General features: G+C 28.3%; 1 protein-coding gene across 1 annotated transcript in view; it reads right to left on the bottom strand.

The window, feature by feature from the left end:
• Positions 1-2,061: 2,061 nt before the first annotated feature.
• Positions 2,062-12,929, bottom strand: part of LOC106457894 (tyrosine-protein phosphatase 10D-like) — a gene marked incomplete at its 5' end in the record, with an annotated part of 116,982 nt that continues 106,114 nt past the window's right edge. Inside the window, 9 exons of the mRNA XM_022383962.1 lie at positions 2,062-2,577; positions 4,709-4,817; positions 6,034-6,169; positions 6,554-6,702; positions 7,678-7,935; positions 8,341-8,593; positions 9,898-10,075; positions 11,262-11,454; positions 12,038-12,255. Of these exons, the coding sequence (XP_022239670.1) occupies positions 2,546-2,577; positions 4,709-4,817; positions 6,034-6,169; positions 6,554-6,702; positions 7,678-7,935; positions 8,341-8,593; positions 9,898-10,075; positions 11,262-11,454; positions 12,038-12,255 (1,526 nt within the window). The remainder of the gene's footprint in view (positions 2,578-4,708; positions 4,818-6,033; positions 6,170-6,553; positions 6,703-7,677; positions 7,936-8,340; positions 8,594-9,897; positions 10,076-11,261; positions 11,455-12,037; positions 12,256-12,929) is intronic.

Below are 12,929 nucleotides of genomic sequence, written 5' to 3'. Positions count from 1 at the left end.
GATGATTTACTGTTTCCACTTAGAATTGGACTGATTTAAATTATTTCTTACATAGGATGTCTAAAGATGAAATTAAATAATTTGTATGAAATCAATAAAAATCTAAATCTATATAAAAAATAATTAATATAGACAATATGCATAACATAATTTATTTTACATGCATAGCTGTTACAAATGACCAAACTATGGCTAGAAATATATAATAGTGGATCAAACTTATTGAAGTACACACATGTATACATTTCTTTAATTATTGTAAATCCATTCTTTATAACTGGAAAATGTACATCATGAAACAGGAAATTTATAAGTTAAATAAGGCACAACACCAAAAGTTCATTTATGTCTTCTATTGTCGCATGAATGTTTTCTACAAAATTTTTTAATTTATTAAATGAAGAAAAATAGATTAATTAAAAAACTGCTAATCAATACAGAATGGTTTACCACATATGCTCAGAGACTTTTCAATAAAAGTACAGCAATAGAGATGAATGAAAAATGAAGACTTCTTCCATGCATACATTATCATCCAGTAAATGATATACTACAGCGGATAAGTAGTGAAAAAATGTACTACACTAAATTTCATGCATATATGAGCAATTATTTATATAAGGCCTTGAGCACATTCCTACAACCATTATGTGACTTTCTGCATCATCTCTCATTCACAGACTGTCATACAATGGTAGCTGATAAACATTTGAATGAGTGCAAGCAATCTTTTTTTTATATATAAATTATGACTTATAGTGCTAACTTGTAAAAAAATATTTAAATAAAATATCTACTTCTGAACTATTCATAGCTCAAAAAAGTAATTTTGTGATATTTATTAAATGTTTTTTTCCATATTTATGGATATAATATTAAAATTATAAATGTTGGTTATTCATTTGTTACAGTGCAAAACAACACAATGGGTAACCTGCACTCTGCCCAACATGGGGAATTGAACCCTGGATTTTTGTGTTGCAAGTTTGTAAACTTACCACTGACCCACTGGGGACATAGGTTATTAACTGACTGACGAACGATGTTAAATAATGAACTTGAACACAGACTTATAAACATATTCATTACAGCTGTAATGCAAGTTTTAATTCAGAAGCTTACTTTAAACATTTTTTCATGAATGTATATAAAAGTTGGGAATACTTAAAGCTATGGCATTAGCAATTCTCAAATAATTAATGTATTAACATCTTGGTTATCAATTTATCAAATTACTCAGAAACAGCCTATCATACTTGTCTTGTTTTTTATCTCAGCATCCAAGTTTATACTATAAGAATATCTGACTTACAGGAAAAACACTAAACTCAAAAATACTAAGATCATAATCAATAAACTCATAAAAATAGTAAAATTTAATTTATAAATAACAATTTTATGAAACAGTTTGTTAAGAAAGAACTGGCAAATATGCAAGCTAATCTTATTTTACCCAGAGCAGGTCAGGCAACAACATATCAATGGCAGAAGATTACATTAATTATTCTCAGAACTTACGAATGGAAGTAAAATATTTGGCATGATGAATTCATTCAATGTTAGTCTAATTCAGCTATATATCATATATTTTCTGTTTTAAGTATTTTTAACATTGTTTTAATAGTATATCTGAATCACAAAGATTAAAGTATATTAAGATGTTGTAGATTTATTAAATACTAGAAAAAAATTGTTTAATATGCCAAATTTTTATACATTTACACAGAAATTTTCTCATACTTACACATATTATTAATATAATAAAATTTTAAATTCATAAGCTATTACAAAATCAGCCTAAGTAGTGTCTATACTAGAAATAAAATCATATTAATTTTTTTATGTAACAATTTCATTATACTTTCAACTCTAAAAATTGGGTTTCAATACCAATAGTGGACGCAGTACAATTAGCCCATTGTCTAGCTTTCTGCTTAACAACAAACAAAGCTTTCAACTCAATGTTTTAAAAATATTATAGAGAATATTTTCGACCGAGGAATAACCTAAAAAAAAAAAAAAATTGGAACTATGGATTTTTTTCTATTGAAAATTATAAATAAAGAAAATACAAATTAGAGTATATTTTTCAAACATGAAATTTCATAACCTTAATGTAACTCCATTACTGATGCATTGGCAAAATTGGGCTTAGCATTGTCTTCCAGTTTCATATATCAAGGTTAATATTTCAATCACTTGCATTTTCAGCTCACAATAATAGCTTCATTGTTTAACTAATTTACCCCTCAAATAATTAAATAAATAGATAAACACTGTTAGTCAAAAATCTAACTCATACTGAAAATGTTATAACTTAAATATTTACAGGTAATTATAAACTGGAGTCAGACAAACAAACTGCTAGTTACATTTTCAGAAAATAATTCTTACTAGTCAAAGTTACCATTCAATCAATACCTATATAAATAACTACATAAAAGTTAAATAGTCACATGGTAGTACTTGAGAGTTTATAAAGTTTCAATCATGGAATGTTACTTCAAGTATGTACAGTGATTTGCCTGAGTGAAGAGAATAAGTCCTATATTCCAGACTCTGCAATTCCTTCATCATCTGCAAGGAAATAAATAATATGTAAACAGAGTGCAGCTAATACTGATATGTAAACAAAATATTAAACAAAAGCCCTACCCCATAAAACATGTTGTAAAATAATCATAATTTCTTGTTTAAATAATGTTAGAAATATAATATTTAATTCAAAATTAATATCATACACAAAAACATAAAAACAGAATGGTGTGATAATGCTAAATGTTGATAGCTCCTACAAATCTCAGTAGCATGAACATTCTGAAATAGTCTTGAGACATTGTTTTGGTATTTTAATGAATTAGGAATAATAAAATGTTTGAAATGCTTATATCTACACATTGTAATATCTATTTAATATCAAGAACTAACTTTTTTTTACACTGGAATACAGAATACTTGTTTTACTTCTCACAAAGAAAAAGATCAGATTAATCACATCGCTATTGAAGAAACATTTGTCAATGATCTACTATATGATAGAATGATGAGATGTATTTAGTACTCGTTTTAAACATACAACTAATATGTACATACGATGAAAAATGTGTGGATTTAGATGATGGTTTACTATTTTTTTTCCATTTTAAAAATCATTAAGAAATACACTTGTAAGGAGTTTACTGTAAATTTCTTGTAATATAACATAGCAAGCCACTAATAATCCAGTTTTTCATCTATTTTGCTGATGAGTCACAGACAAAAAAATAGTAGATTGAGCATGATAGGAACACAGGGTAATCATACTGGTATATAGGTATTTATGATCAAATTGTATTCCAATTATTTTCTTAGTTATACATAGTAGCCTATGTGACCATCTACATCTAATTGATAATTAGTTACTATTTCATTATTAGTATTGGATACTAATTAGTAATTATAATAATAATAGTAACTAATAAGTAATTAGAAAAAGAAATTTCAAATGAAATGACTTTATATTCATAGGGATAACATGTTATAATAGACAAAAGTAAAACAGGGTAAAAATAAAATTTAAAAATTACTGAAAAATAGATTATAAGAATGGAGCAAACTTTAAGACTTTGTGCCAAGAAAATGGATTACATGCATCTCAACAAACTTTAAGACTTTGTGCCAAGAAAATGGATTACATGCATCTCAACAAACTTTAAGACTTTGTGCCAAGAAAATGGATTATATGCATCTCAACAAACTTTACACTTTGTGCCAAGAAAATGGATTACATGAATCTAAATAAAAAATCAAATAAATAAACTGAAGCCAACAAGGTTAGTAAAAATAATAAAGTGTTAATGGAAGGAAGAACCAAAAAATGTTCACCAAGATAAGAAAACAGAATAAAGACTTTTACCCAAAACACCTGTAACATCACCCACAAAATGGAGAAATGAATAAAGATGAAGGAATCAGGAACAGCAGGATGTTATACAAAATAGTTGTTGTTGTTGTTGGCTGAAAAAAAGCAAGCTAAGATTAATGTTTTCAAAACAACTGTATTGTTTAATTCATAGGTTTTACTGTTCTTTTTACTTATATATTTGTATAATATTTATATTGTTAACATAACATATGTCACAAACCTAATTTGATTAACATTATTACTGCTGCTGTTACTGTATCTACATGAATATTGTAAACAATTACTATGATCACTGATAACTATTAACTCTTTCACTGCCATGTTTATAGATAAACAACTCACTCAATCTGAGGTTTATTTTCAGATACAGAATAAAAAACAAAAAGACCCTTGTTATAATGTTTCATTACCTATCTGAAACTTGAAACTGGTACCTCTGGGAAGTTTGAATGAGAATACACTTTCTTCACAGTGGTAAAAAAATTCCAAATTCCCATGGTAGTGTTTTACATGAAAACATATATGTGCTCACAACAATGAAAGTTAATAAAAATTGTAATATGTGATAGAATTTATTGAATTAATATAAATTTTATAGATACAAATGGATTAGATACTGCAGAATATGACAAGATGCTATAATTACATTTAAAAATAGTAGAATATAACAAGTAACAAATGAAAATTACATATTCTTATCACAACAGAAAAATGTAAGAAATATTCAAATTATTCAGTTGTTTAGCTGCATACTATTAGAAGAGAGAAAATGGAAAATAAATTAAACTGAGCTATTTATTTTACCTTCAAACCCCTGATTATCATGAACTTCTGGTCTGTTAGGTGCTACAATCATATCTTCTTTTCCTTCTAATACACAGAGTAGACACTGGTGGACACAAATGTACTGTTGCTGTAGAGAATAGTCATTTGTTAGTATAAAAGAGAATAAGATAACACAAGCCAAACTTTCATAAGAACATGAACTTAAATTATTAATCACAAATATACATTTAAATAGAAGTATTTTGATCTTTATGTTAAAGCAAATGGATTTAAGCTCACTATATTTGTATGATGTATTTCTCTTTCACTCATAGACATGGCTTAGGTTCATGAAAAATGAAAACAGACTTATACAAAAAAGACACAAATACACATTGCCTCTGATGCAATATGTGTGTGGTTTTTCTAATAATTTTCTCTTGTGTACTTTTAGAAAGGTAAAATATCAGTTTTTTTGCATTAAGTTTGAAAACTTTGTGTGTATTATATACATAAATAAAATAAACATATTGACATTAAACAAAAACACATTAAAAGTTCCTAGCATAAACTAAATATAAAAGTAAATCATTTTAACCTTAGCTTAGATTTAAAATTAGACCAAAGAAGGAACTGTGCTTAGTATGTACTTTTCATTGAATTACTGCAACTTTCAGTCATTTCCATCACAAATATAGGTATGCTTTAAATGAAATATATCATTCAAATTTGATCTATGGTCTAAAATGTTTTCATGAATCCTATATTTTATACATATGTGCTCTACAACTGAATGAATGATCATATGTAGAGGAAAGAAACCGTAGATAACTCAATATGTATTTTGGAATAAAGTACATTACAAACTTTAGTCACTGGAGTGTATGAGAAGAAGTAAAATTATTTTATGATAAAGATTTGAGTAAAAATTTAATTTTTACATAATAGCCAAGTTGTAATGATCATAACTTATACAAGGTGGAGCAATAGTGACTATAGGGTCATTTCATTCAGAACATAGTTTAATTTCTAATGCCTTACTCTGAAACAAACAATAATTAAACTGGTTTCAATTATCTTCATATTTTCTTTAGTGCCAACCATATAAAATTAACTGTACAGTAACTTTTGCCCCTCCTTGTAGTGCACACTTTATACATGTTAACTGACTTCAAAATGTATCCTACATTTACAAACATCTCACTAAATAATATCAGTATCACAAGAGCAGAATACATTTTATATAAACTGCAAATTCTGCAACGATTTGAATAGATCAAACATTTTTCATTAAAAACCTCTGTTAATAGGTAAGCAGCAAATGACATTGCAACTGTAAGTACAAAAATAGGGATTTTTGTTACCTCATTTTGAACCATCCAAACCCTCTCTTTCCTCATTTCATAGACTAGACCAAAGATATCCACAGAGTCACACTTCTTAATACACTGCAGGATCTGGTCTAGAGCAATGAAGGTCCCTGATCTCCCAACACCAGCACTAAAAACAAAAATATCTTATTTTCAGATGTTTTGGAACTGTATAAAAAGAAAAATTATAAAACTAAAAGAAAAAGTGATTCTCAGTCTAATGTATAACATGTGATTCATTCTGTACAAAAAAATAAATAACAGGTTTTAATCTATTTTAAGATCACAAAGCTGAGTTAATTTTTTTTTTTATCTTGTCACTGAAACTCAGTTTTAAACAGAACTTGTATGATCAGAAAGTGCATGCATGGCATACTTTGGTTTTTGATACTATATTTCTTCAAGTTGTGAACTAAGGAAGTTTTAAAAGTAAGTACACTTAATGTTTATGGTACTAGTGTAACTCTGAAATGATTAAATACAATAATAACAACATATTTGTATCAATTCTTACCTACAATGCACAATCACTGGTCTGTTATCTGGAAATTGATGTTCTCGGAAGGCTCGAACAAATTTTATAAGTGTTTGTGGAGGGTCTGGAACACCAAAATCTGGCCAGGTTGTGAAATGAAAATGCCGTACTGTGCGAGACTGGTCACCCTGGTTTTAACAGATATTTTACATTTTAGCTTAGTTATGAAATGTTTATGCATTTTCTTTGTGTTAACACTATAATGCAGAAGGCTAGTGTACAACATAAATATTTACATATATATATAAATTATGGTGTGAATGTATACCTGTTTATAATATGCAGCAAAACTTGACTTATCAATTAAACAAAGACTGTAAATTTTAATTGCAACATATTTTACTAAAGAAAAATGAATAAATAATGTAATGATAAAGCACTTTATAGGCACTAATATACTAAATGCATCATGTGTGTGTGTGTGTGTGTATAAGAGAGGTGTTTTTTTCAGATAACATTATTAGTTATTTATTTGGAAATACAGTACTTGCTAGCTTAGTCAAAATTAAAGCTAGACTAGTACTAGTGAAGCAATCAAATACTATATGTATGTATTTCTAAAGAACTAATGTTTTAATTAAACATTTCAGTCAACTAAACCAATGTGCTTGACATTGAGTTAATGGCTTTATTCATGTAACCAAAATAAAGTGTTAAAGTTTGCAAATATAAACAACATATCAAAAACAGATGATTCAATATTTATACTTTTTTCAACTTATACCAATTATTAGAAAAAGAAAAGAGATAACAGACTCATCTTAAAGAACAATCAATAAATGTTTTCCTGAAACATTCAGCAAATGGTTGAATACTTGTAAAAATACCATTCATATGTTGTATTGGAAAATTGCAATGATAATTCATACTTTGGTAAAGTCTTAAAATTAGGAAAGAAGACATATAAAACCCATTTAAATAATTGAATATACTTAAGTTCCATTAATGTTTTGTTTTCTAATAAAACCTTTCTAAACACAAATTTCAGTTTGCTAATAAAAATCCTGGTGAAAATTATAATTTTTGAAATGATAAAATTTATTTAATTTCTCTACGATGATATTATATAAATTTACAATAAAAATTGTGATTATAATAATTACCCTGGAGACCTGGAACTCTGATACTGTCCAATCAGGATACTGAGATTCATTCAATATGGTAACCTGAATATCTCCATAATATACAGGTTGCATGTCAAAGGGCCAATAGTGATCACACTTTTCACGTCCTTTCTCAATACAACGAGTTAGCATAACGATACTATTGGAGTTTTGTTCCCAGACCATTCTCCAGAAATCATCCCTAGTACTATGAAGTGGTCCTTGTGTTACTATAAACTCTCTAGGAGAATTGTACCCCTGGATAAAGTACCAAAACGTTTGCAGAAATGACATACTTCATAAATTTGTTTTTATATAACATATGTATATACATCTTTGATATCTGAACTATTCTGCATGACTTTGTTTATTTGATAGTTTATCTTAAAGGATTTTATATGGTGTTTTTCTAGAAATTTCCTCTATGGCTACAGAGAGCAACAAAAAATTAAAGTTCACCACCAAAAGAGCATTCTTTGGTTAACTCCACAGGGCATAAACTTATATGTAGTGTGAATAGATAAAATATATACAAATACGTGTGTGTGTGTGTATATATATATATATATATGTTACAGATATGAATAAATACATAAATGTACATGCCCTCACTTGCAAATTCAATATAAAAAGATTGAAACTATCCAATAAGCCAGAACTTACAGGAACATAGTTAGCATTGATATAATCCGATCCTTCCTCATCATCTGTCGGAAGTAGTTTTACGCGAGAGTGATCATAAGGTAAAATATTGGTGAATCGATTCTTCAGTCTGTTAACTGGAATGTCTGCAGCAGTACATGGTTTTTCACGTCCTACGTGTTTCAGAAGTTCAAACTCTTCAGAAAACCGAAAATCAGAGTCTGCTGACATGATCCTACAATAGTCTGCAAAATCTCTCAACTTGATGGGCCGACTGTAAAAATGTTTAACAAGGGTGTCTGTTCATTGTGGTTTAATATAACATGCAACTGCTTCATAAGTCTTCTACTAAAGATGCACTAATAAATCTTATTTCACAGGATAAGAACTGACCACGTTCAAAATTAATCTAAATATCATCATTATTTCAGAATTACACACAAATTTAACAAAAATGGAAACTTTTCACAACTTTAGGGAATCTCTTTGAATATAAAGCCAAAAAAAAAAGCATAAAAATTAAGGGACTTACTTACTTTCTTGACTTTTAAATAGTTACTAAATTTATAAATTTAGTAAAATAAGTGTTTGAAACGTTTGATATTCATTCAGCTAAATTTGAGCAGTGTGATAAAAGTAACAGTAAATAAATACTTTAATAAAATACTCAGTTAAATACTGATGCCAGCTCTGTGTTAATGCTTTAATTTAGATGTTAGCAAGAAGCCACATCAAATTAAGATCAAGTATGTTTCACAATACCTAGAATATTCTAGATGATGCCACAAAAATTTAGGCAACTTTGATAAATATTTAGAAATGAGACATCAAATACGAATACATATGAACCAAACAATTATCTAATTGTCAATGTTTATATTTTCAGCAAGCAGTTAATCAGTCATTCAGCGAATTATTTAGTTTCAGTGGAGTATTTGGATCAGTGTTAGTTATTACATATATTCAGTTACTCAGTTGAATAGCCATGAAATTACACAAGTAAGTTTACTTTAAGTTAGTCATAGTACCATTAACAAGATGTTTCCATTTGAACATCATTTTAAACTTTGGCCTTGAAGTTACAACTGTGTACAAGCTTGTAGAAACATTAAAGACAAAATAAAGTAAAATGTTATCGTTAAGTAGACTGGAATTGGCCTTATTTTCACCTAATAATTTAAAAGAACCCACCAGATAAAAGAACAATGATACAACATAATGATATATTATGACAATAAGCTTAAGTAAACAAAATTGTACAAAATCTCATATTAACAATAAGCTTTATTTCAACATAATTACTGAATGATCTTCTAATACAAATAAGAATGAAATCATATCAAACATATATAACCACAGATCTACCTGAAAAGTTGATAGAATAAATCTAAAACACTAAGTTTTATAGTTTATTCAATATCTAACTTAATTTTTCACTGATGTACAATGAAGAATTTAAACTTTATATATATGTATGCAAAAATAATTATTTAGTATTAAATGTATTTATTTAATGTAGTTAGTTATGTTATATCAAAAGAATCATTCTTACATGTTTAGTACAACAAATAAACTCACCTTGTTATGATTTCACCTTCAGGAACTGAAAGGGTATCACCTTTTCCATAAATGTCTGCATTTTTTTTAATGAAAGGTTTAAGTCGATGACGACATAAAACAATTACAATAACAGCTCCAGCAACCAGAAGAAAGAGAGGAACCAGAATTCCAACAATAAGAACAGTATTATCTGGATCTGTTACCAAAATTTATGATATTCATAGTAAATAGTTTGAAAATTATAAACTTACAAATATATGTATATTATGTGCATCTTGAAAGAGAGAGAGAAAAAAAATTATATTAAAACACATACAATGAATTCTTGTTTAGAGTGTCAGAGTCAATTATGCCAAAAACTTCCTACAATACACAAATTGAAGAAAACAATGTTGGCAGTTTTCAATACATTAGGAAATAATGTGAATGTTATTATTGAAAGTATAAAGAGCTATGCAACTGTTTAGTGATGAAAAAAAACTTTGGATACAAAGCACATTACTCTGATGTTGCTACAATTAATGTAGAACAAATTTTACAAAACAATCATTATCCAACATTAATTTTTCACAGATAAGCATTAAAGAATTTTAATCTTGTTATACAATATCTTCATAAAATGATAATGTAGTATTATATGTTGCCCAGGTAAAGACCTTTTAAAAACATCACTGCTCCGAAAACAACAACAAAAATCAAGTTAAGATTTTAACCCAAATGTTTGATTCGTTGTTTCTCATACGTGTTTATCTTAATACCAGATATACTAAAGTATAGAAAGAAACTGAGTCACCATCTTTTAACACATCCTGAAAGCAATATTATTACACTTTTCTCATTTCAGTGCATGTTCAGACTTTTGTATAGGTTTTTAACTTCAACTGATTAGAAGCTTAGAACATGTATAAACTAAATGCCAGTTATGATTTAACAGGTTCTATTGTGTTAGCAACAATTTCTTTTTTTTTAAATGACAAAGAGTATATCTGGTTATATTAAAAACTAGTTATATTAATAATTGAAATGAATTACAGGCTAATCTACTAAACCAAATTATTTTTACACAGAGGATCTTTTTCAGATGGAATGACTATGTGCAATACATTAAGATATTTACTTACTAAGAACTAATAATATTACTTTTCAAAGCAGTGGAATGTCAGGCAGGTCACTTATTTCATCTCTTACAAAATGTTGAAAGATGAATTATTAGGTTTGTAATTTCAGTAATGGTATGCAAGTTTATATACAGAAAACTTTAGAATAAAACAGTTTCATCTTTGCAATTAGTCTGTAAAATTCTTTAGAAGTGGACATCATTAACAATGCAATATCACTAATTCTACCTGTTTGTTAATTACAAGATTTTTCTTTATTCACACCTGTTTGAACAGCAGGAGAGTACACAGTGTCTGTAAACTTCCTAGGTGTTGTATAGGCTCGGAGTTTAATTCTATATGTAGCTCCTGCTTTCAAAGGACCATTACAGTATTCTGTTACTCCTGAACAATCCATGTTGCCTATGATGAAGTTTTCTTCTGCACTGTTATTGAACGGATGATATGGTTTTGTCACCTACATTTGTAAAGAAGTTGAATTAATAATTAATACAAGTAGCAAGATCAATGCTTAAAAGAAAACAATCAAAATGTGTATGACAACAATTTATCAGTAGTCAAAATTTTACTCTTAGAAATTATAAAATTTCAGGTAACCACACCCGGTAATATAATAAGTTACAAGTCATATTTTTATTAAATATTTTGATGTTTTCAATTGTTTTCATAATGATATATGTCATTACATAATTTCTATATGAAACACACAAAATAAAAAGTACTAGAGTGACCTAAATAAGAAGACTTAGCATTAGTGCATTGCCAAATAACAGTGAAAAATACAAAATTCCCTCAGATTATGAAAGGCATGTTCATCTTGCAAGTCTTTTCCAAATATTACTTCTTTGAGAAGAAATTTGTAAACGTTTCTCTAGACACTTTCAGGTATCTTTCTAACTGCAAGGCAACTGTTGCTGTGGTTCCAGCATATTGAATTTGGCACCAAAATTATTCCCAATGTTGCATCTCTCCTAATGGTATATCATTTTATAAATCTAATGTTTTATAAGTAAACATTTATATGTATAAACTTTTTAAACCTGATAAGGAGGCCAAGAAGAATAAGTCTGAATATCTGCCCATGATGGAAGCTTCCAACTGCTGGAATCCTTTCCAGTGTCTTCAGCAACAATCAATGTGTAGGCTTTGATGGGACCATGGTTGTTAGAGAAAAAATTCTTATGGAATTTGACGTCTATTGTTGTGGATGTTTGACCAATAACAATAGGATAAATGCTACGGGATGGTGAAGGAGGAGCTGGAAAACATAAAGTTTATAAAAGATTTCACTATGAAAACCCACAACTATTCAGCATAAGAGACTGCAAAATTTTATTTTATACATTGTTACTGTTCAGAAATATCAAAAATTATAATCTTGAGAAAGTATTACCATCATGTATTACCCTTATACTAACAAATAATTATTAATTAATAAAGGTTACTAAAATGTAACCTCAGATGGCATCAATATAAAAAGTGCCAGCATTAATGATAATTATTAGCAAAGTAAATAAATTTAGCCTGTTTTTCATCAAATTATCTATTTATCTATTTTGCAAATCTTGTATGAACTGGGAGGTTTTTTTAATTTGTCTTTTTGCAGTATTGTTGCGTCAGCGAGGTCACATGACTAGTGTCATGCTACGTTTCTAGAACTATCCCGTACCTTGGTGAATGCCCTAGCATTTACTAGATATAGGGTAGTCTGGTATATAAAAGAGGGTGACAACGTGATGGGACAATAATAATGTGTGTGAAGACAGTGAGTAATTGATCTGCAGTCAGAGAGTGTTATTGAGCACGTTCGTTCTTATAGCGTTAGTTTTAGCGTGATTGTTGAAATTAAGTGTATCGTAAAGTTATATTCGGAAAGAATAAACCAGTTTTATTAAGTAAGGACTTGTGTCGCTAAAGTTTCGTCGGAACAAA

The sequence above is a fragment of the Limulus polyphemus genome, unplaced genomic scaffold (genome assembly GCF_000517525.1).
Source record: "Limulus polyphemus unplaced genomic scaffold, Limulus_polyphemus-2.1.2 Scaffold388, whole genome shotgun sequence".
In the NCBI taxonomy this organism is placed as follows: domain Eukaryota; kingdom Metazoa; phylum Arthropoda; class Merostomata; order Xiphosura; family Limulidae; genus Limulus; species Limulus polyphemus.
Note: the sequence above shows the minus strand (reverse complement) of the source record. Positions and strands in the feature narration are given on the sequence as shown.